The sequence below is a fragment of the Malus sylvestris genome, chromosome 12, assembly GCF_916048215.2.
Source record: "Malus sylvestris chromosome 12, drMalSylv7.2, whole genome shotgun sequence".
Classification (NCBI taxonomy): domain Eukaryota; kingdom Viridiplantae; phylum Streptophyta; class Magnoliopsida; order Rosales; family Rosaceae; genus Malus; species Malus sylvestris.
Genome location: NC_062271.1, coordinates 28,434,086 through 28,454,412, shown reverse-complemented (window position 1 = coordinate 28,454,412; position 20,327 = coordinate 28,434,086). Strand labels below are relative to the sequence as shown.

General features: G+C 34.8%; 3 protein-coding genes across 3 annotated transcripts in view; all 3 read right to left on the bottom strand.

The window, feature by feature from the left end:
• LOC126594470 (ankyrin repeat-containing protein NPR4-like) overlaps positions 1-20,327 on the bottom strand; it is a 93,279-nt gene that overhangs the window by 8,797 nt on the left and 64,155 nt on the right. The window lies entirely within an intron of this gene.
• Positions 1,054-4,618, bottom strand: LOC126594463 (ankyrin repeat-containing protein ITN1-like). Its single transcript, XM_050260799.1, has 2 exons — positions 3,289-4,618; positions 1,054-2,268 (listed from the first exon to the last, which is right to left on the bottom strand). The coding sequence occupies exons 1-2, from the start codon at positions 3,913-3,915 to the stop codon at positions 1,306-1,308; spliced, it is 1,590 nt and encodes a 529-aa protein (XP_050116756.1). The 5' UTR covers positions 3,916-4,618; the 3' UTR covers positions 1,054-1,305.
• LOC126594498 (ankyrin repeat-containing protein ITN1-like) lies at positions 9,114-18,459 on the bottom strand. Its single transcript, XM_050260850.1, has 3 exons — positions 17,742-18,459; positions 10,101-10,303; positions 9,114-10,060 (listed from the first exon to the last, which is right to left on the bottom strand). Exons 1-3 carry the CDS (start codon positions 18,357-18,359, stop codon positions 9,361-9,363), a joined length of 1,521 nt encoding a protein of 506 aa, XP_050116807.1. The 5' UTR covers positions 18,360-18,459; the 3' UTR covers positions 9,114-9,360.

The following is a 20,327-nucleotide window of genomic DNA, read 5'->3' as shown; positions in this document are numbered from 1 at the left end:
TATGAAGATTTTGTGACCCAAAGTAATCGGATCTCATGATCGAATTGGATGGTGAGAAAATCGTTCAGTTATACTATCTATGTTGACTTACAGTACTTTCACTTTCATACAGTTGAATACAAGTCAAATAGAATATTAGTTGACTTAAAACCGATTCTAATTATATTCAACGCAAAACTACCTAATAATCTTACCTGTAACATACATATTTATTAAAACCGATAATGTAATGCTGAATTATTTTTTTCCAACATCAGGTTTGGGTGCCACTTTAAATGTAACAAAACCGAAAAAGAATCATCAATTGCTCTTTTCTGACTTGGCTCCGGTGGCCTCGCTGTAAGTGTGAACAAACTTTTTTGATCCCAAATACTTCATTATTTATGCTTATACATGTTTTGTTGTTGTTGTTCTGTTTTTTTATTGTTTTTTTTTTGTGTGGAGAACATACATGCTTTGTTTAGATTGCTGAAACTGCAAGAATTTTATGTAGCGTCACAGATGACTCGGTTTGACTTCAATCCCAAGAGGTTTGAAAAAGGTATTTATGATATTGCCATATTGATTCACCATGATTTAACAGGTAGAACTTAGAAATTAAACAAGCACAATCTCAAATCAGGATTTAGTTTTGAATTTCTGTGCAGGTGCATTTTGCCACATCACCAACAGCTAATACTACTACACATTAGGGACAATTAAACAAGCACGTTGTAGAATCCATAAAAAATCATGTAATTTGTATATAGTTAGGACTTAGAAATTGGCTATTTTGACGGTACATAGGCTCTTAATGCAAATCCAATAGAATCAAAATGAAACTGAAAGACTTATTATACCATGTGAATTAAGTTGCTTTGATTAATTTCTGAATTATTTAGAAGTGGCTTTGATAGATTGTGGGTTACGATTCCAAAACCCGCTACGAAGCGCAGACATTTTTGCTAGTGATAATTCTATTCATACCACAAGAGATTATATATACAAGCATGTATACATGACAATTAAAGATATCTACAAATCAAAAATACAATCAAAATCAAGTTATAATATTAATTCCTAAACCTTAAAGAAAGATTATTTCCTTAGACAAGACTGCTTCTCTAAGTACAACAAACACTTCCACTTTGCATAGCAGATGGATTATTTATCATAACTAAGCAACGCTCTTGAATTACCAACCTAGCAAAGATCGAGAAAGCGTCATTGACCCAGTTCAATACCCCAAACCCTAGTTGCTACATGCATACAGGGTGTCTGACCTAGTTAATTATTTTCTCAAGCTAACACACCGTGGCGGAGTAATTACACAACCGCAGGCGAATCAATCTCTTCAAAACGCGTTGCATCGTTACATGAAAAGGAGCCAGTAGAGATCATGTTCTTGAGACATAATTTTGACCTGAACTTCGTCACCCAAATAAGAAACCGAATAGTGTGCATTACACCGGCTATGACCAGTAAAGCAATCCAAATATAAAAGAATATCTCGTAAATGGGTGTATCCACTGCATGGTCAGGAGGGACGATCAATTTCAGCACAGTTAGGTAGGTGAGTGCCAAGAATGTGAGAGTGACGCACATGGACATCGATAAGAGCCACGTGCAGAACCGATTGTGGAGAGGAAATCCACTAACGAGCAAAAGGGTGACACTCAAAGAAGCAAGGAACGAGATGGTATTGCATGTTATGAAACCGGGGAAGTAATTGTAGGGATCATCAGTACCGTAGCTTAACACTGCAGCTCCAGCTTTACATACACTCGTTTCATTGCAAACTGTTATATTACCAAAGGCAGTGTTTGTATCATTATGGTCCCAGACACCACCAGGTGGGTTGACTACGGCTTGAAAAGTCATGGTCGAGATCATCGTAGCCACAACCATCAGCATGCCACGTGTCTCGACCACCCAATTACTCGGATATCTCAACCATTCCATCAATTTTATCCAGCACCTCCTTGCTGGCGTTGATCCCTTTTCCGATGATGCTACTCGTTTGTGAAGCTTCTTTTTCTTCTTTACCCTTCGTGGATTTGGTGATACAACAGCAGCAGCGGCAACATGTGTGTTAGGCTTATCATTTTCATTATTTTCCCTTTTGATTAATCCTGCGTCTATCAAAATCTGTTGAATTTCTAAGCTTCTGCTAAACTCATCTCTTGCAATGCTACTGTACTCTATGACATCTAACATGGTCAGAGACATCCCATTCACACCAATTGCTTCTGCTTTTATAGCATCAACGGAAAGCAGGTAACGTATAGTCTGTAAATAAATATATACACTTCATTAATATGGTGGAAATTATGCTCCTAGGGAAACAAACAAGGGACACACATAAACTAAGCTTAATTTCAGTTTATTATTCGTAAGTTTTTTTGTTTTTAACATTTGATATATCAAATTTTTTTCATCTCAGTATGCTACTTAAAGTCATAATTAATTCTGAAACACTTTCATACAGCCGTTAATTTTTCCATCCTGACCTCCATTAACTGATAATGTAGCAACTGCATAAATAATGGTCGCCACGTGTCAATATGAGCACATGTGAATATTGAGACATTTTAAGAAATTAAAATTAAAAAATTAAAAAATTAAAAAACTAAAATACTAAAAACCTAAAAGGTAAAGATCATTTAAAAGAGAAAGGAGGTCCACGAAGGTCTCCGACGACCACCACGGTAGATTCGAGGCCTAACTGATCGACGTTTGGCGTCTTTGTAGAGGATCTTGGATGGGCAGACGACCAAGCTTTCGACAACCACTACGGGAAACACGGGCAATTGGGTCGGGTCCGGATTTCTAGATGCCCAATAAAAAACAAACACGAGGTTCGTAATCCATTCGAGACTGTGCTTTCCGTCGGCCGGCCAGCCAACTGGAGTATCCGGATTAGGCCGCAGCGACGATGGGTTATCTTCGGATTCGGAGTTGGTGACGGCGGAAGACGCCGAATTGATGACCGGCAGCGGTCATGCTGCTAATCCTTCTGCAACTTATTGAGACGCAGATGGACGGGATTCTTTCTTTTATTCCAGTTGAACGGGAGGTAAGGGAAGGGAGTGGGTTGCAGATCTGGGTAAGGGAAACTTATATGCAGCACAAAAAGGGAGTGGATTCATTCCACCGCCGCCCATGTGCAGTCGAAGGGAGGGAGATAAGAGTCTCAAATTTGCTCTGCAATACCGCCTCATATGCGATTCCAGATAACTCAGTTTTTAATTTTTTAACATTTTAGTTTTTTTAATATCCGGTATAGAAAACGGAAATATGTATACGTACCTTAATTTGCCTTAGCATCAAAGCTAAGTGCAGGATGGTCACACTACCATCACAGCCAGCTCTTGAGTTGAGGAACTCACCATTGCTGTCGTCTCTTTCAACCAACAGTTTCAAGCACTCTAACTGGTTGTGTTTAATACACAAGTGCAAAACTGTTTCTTTCGATCTGTTTTCAACTTTCACATAAATGGACTCAGGATTTTTATCAATCAACTTCTGGAGCACCTCAACTTCACCTCTCATGGCTGCATAGTGCAGAGGGATTCTTCCATTTTCATCAACACGCGAGCACGCACCAGCATACACAGATAACAAAGCTTCGACGGCATCCTTGTGGCCCTCAGCAGAAGCCAAGTGGAGGGGCGTGCGTCCATCGGCGTCTACCTGCTCTGCAAGTTTGGGATTGTTAATGCAAAGGGCTTTGGTAAACTCAGCGTGGCCGAGCAAAGCCGAAACATGCAAGGGGGTTTCGGTTTTGCTGGTCTGCAGGGACATTCTCCTTAGGATGTGTGGGTCTTTTTCGATCAATCTTTTAAAGTTTTCTACACTCCCGGTCCGTGAAGCCTCGTACACTTCATCTTCGTCGTGCCGTCGGATCTCCATTATTGTCTCTCTCTGAACTTCCATTATTCTCTCTCCCTGAACTTTGCTTCACTTAGAAGAAATTAAATACCAAAACAAACGCAGACAAAAGGTAGCAATCGGAGTTGCGAAACCATGCAATTTTATAGTTGAGAAACACCATGGACTCTTTCAAAATAGAACTCATGGCAATGAACTCTTGTCGTCTTACAATTTAACTTTGATTATTGTGCTATCATTATAAAATATTATGTCAAAACATGAGAGTACACATAATTTATGGAGAGTCTCCCATTTTTGAAAAAGTTCTCTTGATAGTTTTAAATGTTTAGCATAAGTTTACATACATGGTTGTACCAAAAAATGTAAAATTGACTTCTTTGTACTGAAATATATTATAATATGTACCAAAATATATTATATTGAATTAATGTACCAAAAAGTCAATACCGAAATGTATGTATCAAAATGCATTATATTGAATTAATATACTTAAATGTCAATACCGAAATGTGTGTACCAAACTGTACGTACCAAAATGTATTCGATTGAATTAATGTACCTATATATTTGTATCGATTTATATACTGAAATCTATTAATTGGGTAATACTAGGGAGACGAAATTTGTAGAAATTTTTTTGTAAACTAAAAGACATGGAAGTTGAAAATTAGATTATTGCTTAACCGTTGATAAACGTGCTTATTTATTATTAGTAACACATCATTTATTTTGAAAATTTTATATATAAATTTAGTCTCTCTAACATTACCTCATCAAATGAATTAATGTACCTAAATGAGGAACATACAAATTGTACTGGAATATATTATATATAATTTTTTTTTACCTAAATGTAGACATCAAAATATATTATGATGAATAAAATGAAAATGAAAATTTAAATGTAACTAATACATTAAAATATGAAGAAAAAAAAAAGAAATAAAACATCAAAATATAATTAATCAATGAGATGATTAAATGTATCAGGAGCATAAAGTTACAGTTTAAAAGTCATTATTTTTAAGTATTAAAATGAAATTTTCTAAATATATTTAGCTAATCATTATTTAGGCAGCTTAATAGAATTTTTTTGGAAGTTTTAACGAAAAATCTACGGTATTGTTCACTTTAATGAAAAATCACATTTTTACACTAAAAAGTCAATCTTGGTACTATTCACTTTACCCTTTATTTTGTCTTTATCGTTAAAACTCAAAGTTTTCAAATCCTTTTCATTAGTTTTCCTAATTTTTTTCTGATTTTTTTTTTTGTTAAAGTAACAAAGAACTTCATTTAGTTAGGCCCTGTTAGAGATGCTCTAACCCTTCCGAAAAACAAAAATTATAAATACCCAGCTTAAGGTGATTCGTGCATGCTCACATGAGTTAACTAAGGGAAATAGACTCTGGGTCTAGATGATTCGCGTATATTATTGACGACAAAGACCAGACCCAATCCTGCACGCAAGTAGCCAAAATTTGATACGTAAACCGTACACGTGGCAAAATTATTTGTGTGAGAGAATAAAAGTAGGAAGCAGCGATGAGACTTTGGCATAAGAAAATAATAGTGGATTTTTTTTATAGTTTTTTCATTAATTATTTGATATTTTATGAGATTTATAATCCTATAAATTTAAAATTTCTCATTATAATACTATTAGAAAAGGTTACAATAAAAAAATTCAAACATTTTGATTGAATAAATGGATAAAAACTATGTAAAAATAAGAAATAATAAATGGCAAAAGAATGTATCCATAGTGTTAAAAAAATTGGTACATTTCACATATAACAAAGTGGTACATTAATAAAGAAAAATGGGTACATTAGAAATAAATTGGGGTCCATATAAAAGATTAAAAATTATGAATACAAATGAATTTTTAAAAATATAGGCGCTAAAAGAAATTAATACATGGGTACAAAATAAAACTAAAAAGAAAATACTACAAATTAAAAAAAATGTTGCAAATTAAAAGTGGGTACAAACTAAAAATATAAATATATGATACAAAGTTTAGGCATAAAACATAAATATACCATATGTAATTTTCTATCATTTATTAAATATACAATGTCGCGTGAGAGTATACACAGGGGTACAAACACAAATAAAACTTTAAAAAATATGGGCACAAAAAGAAACTAATATATGGGTACAAATTAAAAATGAAAAGAAAATTGGTACAAATTAAAAAATATTTGCAAATTAAAAATAGGTACAAACTAAAAATAAAAATATATGATGAAATATTTAGCCATAAATATAAATATACTAATTGTAACATTTTTAACATTAAAGGAATATATTTAAAAATAAAAATATTTTATTATTCAAATAATTAATAATGTTATTAATACCCAAGGACCTTGATAAAAAAATTGAAAATGAATAAGATTTTAATCAATAGAGTAACAAAAAGAAGGATATGATCCTAATTTTCCCTTTTTAATATTTAGCAAAAATTTAACTTTCTCTCTAAATATATTTAGCTAGTCATTTAGCTAGCTTGATAGACTTTTTTTCTGCATTTTTTATTTTTTATTTTTTATGTTTGAACGATGCATTTTTTGTCAAAGTAGCAAAGAACTTCATTATAAACACCCAGCCTAAGATGATTTGTGCATGCTGACATAAGTTTACAAAAGCAAATATAAAAAGATTCTAAGGTGATTCGCGTATAAGGACTGCGGAGTTCCCCATCCTGCACGCAAGTATAGCCAAAATCTGATACGCACACGTAGCAAAAGGAGCCGTCTGCAGGGCCCAGGAGCGCCATCTCATGAAGTCTTCCAGGTCTTGGTTCGACAGCTTCTCCAGGCTTGTCAACCTCCCATTTGGTCGGAAAATCAGACCTTATCTCTATAAAGATTACCACAATTAAAGCTGCTGTACCACACAATTTTTTTCCTTTTTCTTCTTTTAACTCCGGGAATCCAACGGTTCGGATTTTTTTCTTGAATTTTTTATTTTTGTATGTCTGTAAATTTAAAGATTATACTATAAGAACTCTCTATTAGAGGACCTGAATATTCGCTTTAAGTCCCTATAAGAGTCCTCAAGAGTGGTTGTGGAGGCCATAATGAGGTGTTTACGAAGAGAGAATGGAATGTGTGGAATGAAATTGCACACAATTCAAGCAATTCAGGTGTTTACTAACATGAGAGGAAAAATAGAAAAATAAGGTGGGACCCAAATTAATTCTGGAGAACTTTCCGGAGTCGAATTCTCTACTAATAATTGGTTGGATTCATAGAATTGGTGTCCTCTTAGAATCAAAGTTTTGTTCCAAAAACTCATGGAAATAAATTAATATTTCATTAATCTGTATGTAAGAGGACTTTACAATATGTCATCATGTTTAGACCGACAACAATGAATGGCAAACTTATAATTAATGCCTCTATTAATTTGATGTTTTCTCATGGTCGAGAAATATATAAAGCTGTCTTATTTATTGGACAACATCCTCTATATTTAATATTAATTGATTTTCTTAACCTATTTTTCCGTGAATCTTTTATGCTACATAATCTCATTTGGTTTTCGATTTTGTGAAATGTTTTGGAAGCGGGAGTGTGTGAAAGTGTTGATGCTGATGATAGTGCTGAATTTGGTTACACTCCTCAACTAGCAGAGCATGTAACAGAGCTTCTTCCAACTCAAATTTAATGATTCAAGATGCCTAAGATTTGCATAACATTCCCAAGTTGTAGTCGATGTGCCTGAGTGGTTGAGTGATTGACTAATGAAAGTGACCACTAAGATTTGGATTGTTTTTGGGGGGTAAGAAATAACATTGCTAATTTCGGATTTACGGATTTGAATTTTTGTCGAGTATGTGATTTATGTGTTGTGTGTGTATTGATTGATTGATGAAAATAATGTAGCCATAAAATATTGATTTTGACATTTTTTTTTTAAATTTTATAAAAGGTTGTATGATTTGGTAAAGATCCATGATTGATGGTTTGGTGTTTTTGGGTTCGTGGGTTATGTCGATTGTTGAATGCCTTATCAATTTGGTTTTTAATGTCATTGTTTGTTTATCTATTTCCGTAAAAAAACACAATTTTCTTTTCTTATTACTTTTCCTTCAAATGTGTTTTATTCTGAGATTGTCTCTTTATATCTTGTAAATTCCAGCACTTATGCAAACTTCATAGCATATAGGAAATCAAATGTTTTCCATTTTAGGTACAAAGAACCAAATATGTTATCTATGTCTTCAATGAAATGCTTTAGTGTTATTGCTTTTAATTGTTTAGTTTTTAATTGATGTTGGGTGCTTAAAAATATTCTTCGTTTGGTCTTTTTGAACCTGAACGGATAATCAAATTGGAATATATTCTATTTTTTTAGTTCGTTTTGCTTATCCGTTTATCTTACTTCTTTGAACCAAATGCAAATTCCAATCTTGCATTGTTAAGCCCTGAAATTAGAACAAAAAAACTTGCATGAAATTGAAGTTTTCTCTAAATGAGAATTCATTTTTCTTCTACTTGAAGTTTTCTCTGATTGATTTATGAATAATTTAGAAATGAGTATGATAAATTGTGGGTTACGATTTCAAAATCCGTGGCAGAGCCCGGGCATTTTTTCTAGTTTCAATTCTATTTCACTAAGGGCCGGCCTCGAGTCATTCTCAAGTTCAACATGGCCCCAAATTCTTATACCAGTGTGTACTAGGTAGAGAAACTAGAACTTGAAGTACTATTACTTGGCTAAGGAGCAAGACCATGTTAATTAGGGCTTGTAGTTTCCGTCGATGATATTTTATCGATTTTCTTAATAAAGTAGTGGGAAGTTGTTTAATGAACAATCTGATAAGTGTGCTACATGTTATTATGCAATCAATGTGATATATTATGAAATTTGTTAGGTAATCTGGCTGGAATTTCAATGACCATACAAGAGAAGTGAATATTTGTGAAAGCGCTCGTTTGTAAGTGCTTTTAAATGACTGAACGCGTTTTTAGTGAAAATGTTCATGGAAAAGCGCATGAAGTGCTTCATGGAAGAAACACATGAAATGCTTCAATTACTTTTGGAACTCAAACTTTTTTCTTTAAAAGCGCTTTTAATCATTTTAAAAGCACTTTCAAACGAATCATGAGACTGTATTTAGTTATTTATACGGTACTTTTTTTAGGGAAAGCCATTTATACTGTATTAACTAATAACAAACTACAAGCAGAGAGAATGAGAACAGTTGTTAGTTTGCTAATGTGATGACAAATGACATAAATGAATAATAATACAAAAGTAGCAACCGTATCATCAAATTAAAGGCAACAAACACTTCTAATTTGCATAGCTAATGGATTATTTATCATAACTAAGCAACACTCTTGAATTACCAACGCCGATCCAGAAAGCGTCGCTGACCTAGTTCATTACCCTAAACCCTAATTGCTACATGCATACAGGTGTATGTCCTAGTAAATTATTTTTTCAAGCAAACACACCGCGGCAGAGTAATCACGCAACTGCAGGCGCTTCATTCTCCTCAGAACGCGTTGGATCGTTATGTGAAAAAGAGCCAGTAACGATGTTCTTGAGACTAGATGTCGACTTAAAGTACATGGGCCGCGACCACTTCATCACCCAATTAAGAAACCGGTAAACACCGCCTATGACCAGCAACGCAATCCAATAAAAATAGAATAGCCCGTACATGATGAATGAAATCCAAAGACGATGATCAGGGACGATTATGAACAGCAGCGTTAGGTAGGTGACTGCCAAGAATGCGAGAGTGAAGCATATGAAAATCGTTAAGAACCACGTGTACAACCGATTGTAGAGAGGAAATCCACTGACGAGCAAAAGGGTGACAGCCAAAGAATTAAGGAACGATAAGGTATTGCATGCTATGAAAGCGGGGAAGTAATTGCCGGGATCATTGCCGTAGCTTAACACTGCAGTTCCAGCTTTACATACACTCGTTTCATTGCAAACTGTTATATTACCAAAGGTAGTGTTTGTATCATTATGGTCCCAAACACCACCGGGTGGGTTGACTACGGCTTGAAAAGTCATGGTCGAGATCACCGTAGCCACAACCATCAGCATGCCACGTGTGTCCTTCCCCCAATCATCCGGATATCCCAACCAATTCATCCATTTTGTCAAGAACCAGCATGGGGCTACTTGTTTGCGAAGCTTCTTTTTTCTTCTTTACCCTTCTTGGATTTGGTGGTACAACAACATTGGCAACAGCTGAGTTAGGATTATCATTTTCGTTACTTTCTCTTCTAATTAATCCTGCGTCCATCAAAATCTGTTGAATTTCTAAGCTTCTGCTAAAGTCCTCTCTGGCAACGCTGCTGTACTCTAAGATATCTAACATGGTCAGAGACATCCCATTCACACCAACTGCTTCTGCTCTTACAGCATCAACGAAAAGCAGGTAACGTATAGTCTGTAAATAATATATACACTTCATTATATGGAGAGAATTTTCAATGTGACCAAAACATGGGTGGTAAACCTGTAAACTTTATGTGGTTATATAATTAAAACACAAACGAAGGAATTTTAGCTGACCTGATCATGAAGCGATAGCCATTGGAGATCAAACGGAGAAGATGAAGGATGCGGCAACACCAAAGTCTTCTACAAAGCACCTAGCCGGATACAACTACTTTATGGGAAGTGTTTGTTGTGTATCTAGGGTTTGCAGGGACCTTAGTATTTATACTGGCTAAGGCATTAAGGTTCCATCCATAAAGGAATCCCAAATCCCACTTTTTAGCCTATCAGTTAGGTATCATAATCACATAAAATCAAGGACTCCATCAATCTTACTTGTATTACAAGACACCTAATATAAGATTGATATCTTTAGGAAATAAATCACAATATCTACATTAATCTCCAATATTACATTCCTATTATATGTTGTAGACCATTTAAGGTTGATTTACATCGGAATAAATCCAACATTCTCCCACTGGTCTACACATATAGTATTTATGTTTATACTTGAAATTGGAGATTAATGTCACTTTAATGGCCATGTAATTGTGATAACATCCTATCCTTGATACAAGTTTCTGTCAAATAAGTCTTTCAACATGGAACTAACAAGGTTGTAAGGTTGACACAACCAAAAACCTTCATAATCACACATGCTAAAATCCTCATCCACATGAAACACCGTCAAATTATGATTGCAAAGATGAACTTTAATTACCTTAATGTGTCTCAACTTTTATCATCTCAGGTCCTCTTTAATGCAAACTTCTACTGCAGTTGCAAACAAAACTTCATAAAACACAATTAATTCAACACCTACGAGCAAGATGAATTAACATGTTTTTGACACTAGTTCATATACCATATTAGTTACTTTCGTGAGAAAAAATTTTCAACACTTATGAGCAAGATGAAAAAACCCTCACAACTAATACAACATATAAATCATGTCATGCCATTTTAAGTCGAACCAAAAGAATTAATCCACACCTACGAGCAAGAAGATTAACCATTCCTTTATGACTTAAAATGCAATTTGCTTAACTGGATATCAGATATATCATCATCTGATAATTGACCAACACATAAACATGTGACTTCATGAATCCAACCGGAGATTAAACTAAATGAATGGATTCAATCAACCATACATACCTTATAGGTCATCTGCAAATGTAAGGCATCAATTACATGAAACTCAAGCTCCCACTGATTTGCAACATCGTCACTTAATTTGCAAATCACTACTTAAATCATACTTTTGAAATATGCTTGTGGGAACACCCTTACTTAGTCAATGAATGCATATCACTACAAAATTGTCTTTCTTTAACCTTTCCTTAACACCTTAAATAGCATAATCTCAATGAAAGGTAAAACTAAGACATTCACCGCTGTTTATACAAAACCATGCATTTCACAACCATCTATTTGCATTAATAATTCCATATTTGTGCTAAGTCCCCATGAGCCTCAAAATTCTTCTAAAGATTAACAAATAATCAATCAAGGCATCCAAATGATTGCAAGTAAAAATATACACATACACCAAGTACTCATTCTGCAACTTAAACATATTATTGTCATTCGAGTCATGGCATAATTCTAATTTCATCAACCAAAACACATATTCATGGAAGATAGAATAACACTTTATGCAAGTCCACTTAATGCTCAAAACTTTAGAACAACTCCCACTAAACTTTTAGAGTTTATACACTTATTGCAAATAAGTTAATGAGTGTGAAGCCCAATTTTCTTTCACTAATTCTCCCACTTGGGCAAACACTCATTCATATATTCTTTCAAGGATTTACCTAAACAAATTTGCTTCATATTTTAGACATAATTAAATAGACATCAGAACCAACATAAAGTTATCAAACAGAATTTCAGCAATGAGTTACACTTACTTTAGAATTTATCATAATTAATTTACAAGCTTAATTGCTACCAAAATTTTACAGATCAAAATAGACATACTATCATAAAATAAAAATATAGGGCCGTTTTAGGTCAAACTAATTGTCTAAAGTGACGTCTCAAAAGACAAAAACAATCTGCCAGCAAAACTGTCTGTACGAGCATGGGTTACTAGTAAATTCACCATAATTACACTACATGGCAAAACTTTACGAAAATTTGCAGACACATAGTAGACATATATATGTTGAACATATAAAAAATTCAGGTCGTTTGGTGATCATTAGACGTATCATTCACTCAATTTAAATCAAGACATGCAATCTGCCAGAAACAATCATGTGCATCTATCATGAATTGATACATCCATAACAATTCAATTTCATATCATTTCAATTTTGATGTCCAAGGGAAACTCTAGTAGTCAAATTTCATCATCTAAAACGACATCATACTTCAAATTGAAAAGATTTACAAGCATAAGACTTAAATAATGTGTACCTTAGCAATCCTTGATTAACCTTCATGGGTCCAATACTTTGCATCAACAAGTCTCATGAATAGACACAAAATATGTTATGATGCAACCGATTTCCATGCCTTAAAACCACAACCTATTATGGGGCTCATAGTGGGATTTTGTAACTGATGGCATGGAACTTTATCCCCAATAAACTTCATGAAACTAGATTAATTTACACCTACGGGCAAGAAAATTAATTAGTTTCTAGTACTGAATTATATGTCACAAGAGTTACCTTCATAAAAAACTTCAACACCTACGGGCAAGATGAAGTTTTCACAAACTCCTGTGAAATAAAACTCATACTATGCCATCTTAATTAAAACAAAGGAAACGATCCACACCTACGGGCAAGAAGATTATCCCTTTTATTCTAATTAAGATGCAACGTTGATCAAAGTAACTTAAAACCATAGTCCCAGCATCAACTAAGCCGCTACGGCTTGCTTAGTTGACAAGACATTAATCATCTCCAGCCTTCATGACTCCTTTCGATATCTAATTAATCTCAAAAAACCTGACAACATACTTGATAGGAGATTAATCACATATAGATCAAGTTGTATAAGAGCTATAATATCAATCTTCCACCACAAGGATATCAACACGTATGAGAAAACATGATGGAGCTAATAGATTCAAAATGGAAACACTTTAAACAATATAGTCGCTTTTAATTCAAAAGCCAAATTGTGATATCACTTAAATGCTCTCTTAAGTCAAACGAGTTCCTTTCCTTTTGTACCTTTATTTCTGTAGTACAAGACTCCTAAAACATTAGCATCAAAATCGTGCATTAGCCTTGTAAATACCAAATTAAGTAAAGGAACAACCAAAAATTCTTTTCTTCCAAAAGAAAAAACTCCAATACATGTCATACATTAGCCTTGAATAATTTCTTTTCTTCTCCCCTTATGGCACATAAAATTGACTCATCAAAACGTTGTTTAAATTCTTTAGGCATGGGAAAAACTAATAAACTATATACAAGTTTGAAGACTTATGCTTATCAATTTAGTCACATGCTCTGAATGAAATACATACCTTATGCCTTCATATGTTCACCACTTCTTTATAAACATATTTATAATCACATGACCAACCACAATTCTCAAATAAATAGTTAAAATACAAATGAGAATTGTCACATAATTACTACAAACCTTATTCACTTGTATTATACCCTTATTCTTGTCATTGGATGCTTTCTGTCATTCTCAGTCAATCCATAAGTTATGCATTAGTCATGTACAATTAAATGACTATACTGAGATAGGAAAGCAAAATTGTAGACAAAACTAATTTGATTAGTCATGCAAATTCCGCATGGAGTTAATATCATTATAAACCGTACTTGAATTAATCCCCCATCATGCTTAGTATACTGCATTACTAATCAACACATTTGTGTTAGGACAACCCAATCCCTTTAATAAAACATGCCATATGTCCATTTTAGTTATTACCCATGAAAAACAGAGCAATAGACTTACTCTTGTACTAATGCCGAAACACCCAGACTATTTGTACAAAATATAGTCTCAAACAATAAAATAATTTATGCATTTTTACATATGCTTCTCCGCATGTTTACCATATACATACCATTTAGATACTGGTGTCATGATAATTTTACACATGCAATGTGAACTTCTAGATACATAATTGGCTTTAGAAAATTACGTATACTTAGCTTGATCAAACAATTGATGGCACTTATGCAATTGCAATTCATGGCAAACAATATTAGTCCTTATTCAAATGGATAACAAAGGCAATAAAGATTTGGAGTTTAAGAAGTAATTCCAAAAAACCTTATAAGGTATGTAATTATATTTTGAGGGGTGCTTAGTGTCCCCTTGTTGCCTTTCCACCCTGGAAGCAGTGACTGGAGCTGCTTGGACCAGCCAATAGGCTCACTCATGCATATTACTAACAAAAAACCACGAACAAGCAAGATATATATGCACTTTTATATGCATGCATCTTGGCATATCTTAAAAATCTACTTTTCCCTCGTTCTGTATGCCACTTATATGCAGAATTAATCATGTTCAAAACATATATTTTCTCTTTGTTTTGATAACCAAGTTTAAAACTTAATAGTCAAAACTAACCATATGCATGATCAACTAATTAATTCGCAATTGACACATATAATGATCAATATTGTTTTCTTTGATAGGAGACTTTACCGAGCTTGTTGACTTGAGATGCTTCATAGTCTTCCTTGGCAAGATTAGTACAGAAGTACATATTTCTATATGCTTACAAAATTGACAACAACGTTAGCCAAAAAGTTATATCTACCACTAAATCAATTCAACCAAAACATTGGCATGAATATCGAAAGAAAGCTTAAAGCATGCCATATTCTTCCAGTCATAATTAATTCAGTAAAGATGAGCAAAGCAAACTGTTCCAATCTTTCTTTATGAGAACTGAATACAAGAAAGGAAGCTTGAAGTGCTTGAAAACCTACCATTCAACAATTATTAGTTTACCAATTTATGAGTGATATATCTCAAAATTCTCCAGTGCAAGGTTAGAACCGACCTCCATCAGGATCTCATATGCGATGCATATATGAACCTCCTTATTTGGCTTTGCTGATCATCTCAAATTCTCCGGTGCATGGTTAGAACAAAATGACTATTTCAATTGAACCAAAACATTAATATGAACATTGAAATAGAAAACGTTAAGCACCATGGTAATTCCAATTATACAATTCCATGAAATAATGAACCAACTATTTTAATCTTCCTTTATTATAGTTAATTCAATATCATCATTTAGTGCTTCAATTAGAAAAGCCCACATTTGGAATTGAAGGGTGGTGGCGGTGGAAGAAAACTTGAACTCAACTGGCACCACTCGCAGAAACAGATTATCCAATTATGTAATTGTTTAATTTAACTGATAATTTCGGTCTCTAAGACCAAATAGGAATTTATGTAAAACATGTGCCGTGCATATCAGACTAATATGCCAAGTATATACAATTATATGCGGAACCGTACTATGCAGTTTTCAAGCAGGTCCAACATGGTGATGTTGCCGAATGCAATCACAATTTGGATTTAAAAAAACCGCAGTCCAAAAGAAAAGATATTATATAATCAAACTTCAAACCTAATAGGTTTTAATCATATAACCAGTGGCTCCGATACCACATGTAAACTTTATGTGGTTATATAATTAAAACACAAACGAAGGAATTTTAGCTGACCTGATCATGAAGCGATAGCCATTGGAGATCAAACGGAGAAGATGAAGGATGCGGCAACACCAAAGTCTTCTACAAAGCACCTAGCCGGATACAACTACTTTATGGGAAGTGTTTGTTGTGTATCTAGGGTTTGCAGGGACCTTAGTATTTATACTGGCTAAGGCATTAAGGTTCCATCCATAAAGGAATCCCAAATCCCACTTTTTAGCCTATCAGTTAGGTATCATAATCACATAAAATCAAGGACTCCATCAATCTTACTTGTATTACAAGACACCTAATATAAGATTGATATCTTTAGGAAATAAATCACAATATCTACATTAATCTCCAATATTACATTCCTATTATATGTTGTAGACCATTTAAGGTTGATTTACATCGGAATAAATCCAACAAAACCACGTGTCATTATATAAATATGAGATAAATGTCTGTAAATAATATATACACTTCATTATATGGAGAGATTTTTCAATATGACCATAACACAGGTGGTACATCACGTGTCACTATACAAATAGTGGGATAAGTGTGTTAAAAAGTTAATAACTTAAAAAATATAATTTTTCCCCACTTATATAAAAACGCGTGGTTATCATCCGTGTTTCTATTACACTATAAAATTTATCATTAATATGGTGGAAATTATGCTCCTAGGGGGAACTAACAAGGGAAAGCGCACATAAACCAGGAGTAATATTCGTTTACTCATTTGAAGTTTCTTAATTTTTAATATTATGATACATCAAGTTTTTTCGTTTCAGTTTGGTACTTAAAGTTATAATTAATTTTCAATATCAGAACCTCCTGATGATGTTGCAACCATATAGACAATAACTGGACGCTACGTAGTATATTAAAACATTTTAAGAAATTAAAATTATATTTTTTTTAAATTAAAAAAAAACTAAAATTTTTAAAAACTAAAATACTAAAATACTAAACAGGCTAAGATCATTTAAAAGAAAAAGGAGGTCCACGAAGGTCTAACTGATCGACGTTTGGCCTCTTTGTGGAGGATCTTGGATGGGCAGACGATTAAGCTATCGATAACCACTACGGGAAACACGGGTAATTGGGTCGGGTCCAGATTTCTAGATGCCCAATAAAAAAACAAACAATAGGTTCCTAACCTATTCGAGACTGAACTTTCCGTCGGCTGGCCAGCCAACTGGAGTATCCGGATTAGGCCGCAGCGACAATGGGTTGTCTTCGGATTCGGAGTTGATGACAGCTGAAGACGCCGAATCGATGACCGGCAGCGGTGCTGCTGCTAATACTTCTACAACTTCTTGAGATGCAGATGGACTTATTCCAGTTGAACGGGAGGTAAGGGAAGGGAGTGGGTTGCAGATCTGGGGAAGGGAAAACCATATGCAGCACAAAAAGGGAGTGGATTCATTCCACCGCTGCCCATGTGCAGTCGAAGGGAGGGAGATAGAGTCTCAAATTTGCTCTGCAATACCTCATATGGGATTCCAGATAACTCAGTTTTTAATTTTTTTATTATTTTAGGTTTTTTTAATGTTCACGTGGGTGTGCCCATATTACCAGCATCCAATTATTGTTTACGGAGTGCATCGAGGGAAATTCTAACAAAAAGTTTAAAGAATGTATAAAAATTTACACATGAACATATTTAATTAATATAGTAAAAAACTAAGAATATCCAGTATAGAAAATGGAAATATATATACGTACCTTAATTTGCCTTAGCTTCAAAGCTAATTTCAGGATGGTCACACTACCATCACAGCCAGCTTTTGAGTTGAGGAACTCACCATTTATGTCGTCTCTTTCAACCAGCAGCCTTTCAACCAACATTTTCAAGCACTCTAACTGGTTATGTATAATACACAAGTGCAAAACTGTTTCTTTTGATCTGTTTTCGACTTTGAAATAAATGGACTCAGGATTTTTATCAATCAACTTCTGGAGCACCTCAACTTCTCCTCGCATGGCTGCATAGTGAAGAGGGATTCTTCCATTTTCATCAAAATCCGAGCACGCACCAGCATACACAGATAACAAAGCTTCAACAACCTCCTTGTGGCCCTCAGCAGAAGCCAAGTGCAGGGGCGTGCGTCTATCGGCGTCCACCCTCTTTGCAAGTTTGGGATTGTTAGTGCAAAGGGCTTTGGTAAACTCAGCGTTGTCGTGCAAAGCCGAAACATGCAAGGGGGTTCCCGTTTTGCTGGTGTGCAGGGATATTCTCCATAGAATGTCTGGGTCTTTTTCGATCAACATGTTTAAGGATTCTACACTCCCGGTCCGTGATGCCTTGTACACTTCATCTTCATCGTGCGATCTGATCTCCATTATTTTCTCTCTCTTTCTGAACTTTGCTTCACTTGGAAGAAATTAAATGCCGAAACAAACTCAGACAACATGTAGCAATTGGAGTCGCCAAACCATGCAATTTTCTAGTTAAGAAACATTAGGTGGACTTTCTTAAAAATAGAACTTTTCATGAACTCTCTTCATCTCACAATTTAATATCGATTTCTATGTTAACATTATAAAATATTATGCCAAAACATAAGGTGACACATAGTACACGGATAGTCCCCACTTTTGGGAGTCTCACTTTTGAGAAAGTCCCTTAGCATTTCTCTTTATAGTTTTTAATGTTTAGCAAAAAAATGCAACTATCTCTCTCCTCCTAGTTAAAATTAGGAGTTTTGAGCATTAGTACTTGCAAAAGATTAAATGTAAAAAAAAAAATAGTGCTAATTACATTTTCAATTTAATCTCTTGAAGTGTACTTTTATTAAAATTTATATTCTATTTTGTTATTAGTGATGATAAACCTACCCCATTGTCATATCTTCTTAGTCATATTTTAATAAAAATATTAATGACATGTTTATCCTTTTATAAAACAACTTTTTAACCCTTATTTATTTTATTATAATATAGCTCAAAAAAAAAAAACCTATAAAAAAAACCAGCTACCTTTCCTCTGCCTCCACCTCGTTTCTCTCTCCCCCCACCGTCTCTCTATCTCTCTCGCAAACTAGGAAAACTGAAATAGGACAATAACTTGAGCCACCATGCCAACAAAGAGATCAAACCCAACCCTTTACCAATTTAGCTGATTCTCTCATCGCCACAATCTCCACTCAAAATGGACACCGATTTCTTCATTTTCCCCAGTTAGCCCTACAACAAAATCTCCCTCCTCATCACGCACCATCACTCCATATCCCGGCCCCTACCCAACTGTTGTCCACCCATGTTCCATCAAAATTGCATTAATTTCAACCATTGCTAATAAAGAAAGCAGTGGCTGAGCCACTTTTAGACTAGGATAGGCTCGGGCCTATCCTCAAATTATTTTTTCTTAACGACATCTACTATCATTAATTAATTTTATAATACCATTATCAACTTGGATTTGTAATTGTATTGATTAGTCCAATTAACTTCTTTTTATACCATACTTGACCAATCCCGAAACTACTGAGCACCGGTCAACGTTATACCGTCAAGGACCTAGAAGAGCTTCCCTTCAACCAGGAGGCCAATCACAATGCGACACGTGTCGACATCAGAAGCCAATTACAGCTCGACACGTGTCAACATCAGAAGCCAATCACAACACGACACGTGTCGATGTTAGGACAAAGCTAGAAACTCTCCTCTATAAATAGGGATCATTCTCCCACAATAATCTCTAATGTCATTTTGTACTAAACTATTCACTAGAACTCACTAAACCAGAGATTGAACCTATGTATTTGTGTAAACCCTTCACAATTAATAAGAACTCCTCTACTCCGTGGACGTAGCCGATCTGGGTGAACCACGTACATCCTGTGTTTGCTTCTCTGTCTCTATTCATTTACGTACTTATCCTCACTAGTGACCGAAACAACCAAGCGAAGGTCACAAAACCTGACACTTTCTGTTGTACCAAAGTCCTCGCTGATTTTGTGCATCAACATTTGGCGCCGTCTGTGGGAAACGACACTTATTCCCACTCTCTTCAGCTTTGTCAAGCTGGTTTCCACCGCTCGTACACTCTCTTTTGGCCAAGCATCTCTCTCCGACATGGGGAGCGAAAGAAGCCACAGCACACAGAATGACACCCCCGCTGGACCTAGTATGAAGCAACGAAAGCAGGAAGGAAATAGAGTTACTCTTCAAGCTAAAGTCGATGAGCTAGAGGTTCAGAACAACAAGATAGCGATGAAGAATGAAGTCCTCCAGGAACAATATGAAAAACTTTTCAAGATGCTTCACGAGGCTAGGCAGGCTCAAACACATAAGCTCGTCGCCCCTGTT

What these genes read in the sequence shown, in the direction of transcription:
- LOC126594463 (XM_050260799.1), bottom strand. Translation starts at nt 3,915, where the DNA reads ATGGAAGTTCAGAGAGAGACAATAATGGAGATCCGACGGCACGACGAA. An exon ending in TGATGCTAAGGCAAATTAAG is followed by an intron (nt 2,269 to 3,288) that starts GTACGTATACAT and finishes ATTTATTTACAG; the next exon opens with ACTATACGTTACCTGCTTTC.
- LOC126594498 (XM_050260850.1), bottom strand. Translation starts at nt 18,359, where the DNA reads ATGGAGATCAGATCGCACGATGAAGATGAAGTGTACAAGGCATCACGG. An exon ending in TGAAGCTAAGGCAAATTAAG is followed by an intron (nt 10,304 to 17,741) that starts GTACGTATATAT and finishes TATTATTTACAG; the next exon opens with ACTATACGTTACCTGCTTTT. An exon ending in AATGATAATCCTAACTCAGC is followed by an intron (nt 10,061 to 10,100) that starts TGTTGCCAATGT and finishes CCAAGAAGGGTA; the next exon opens with AAGAAGAAAAAAGAAGCTTC.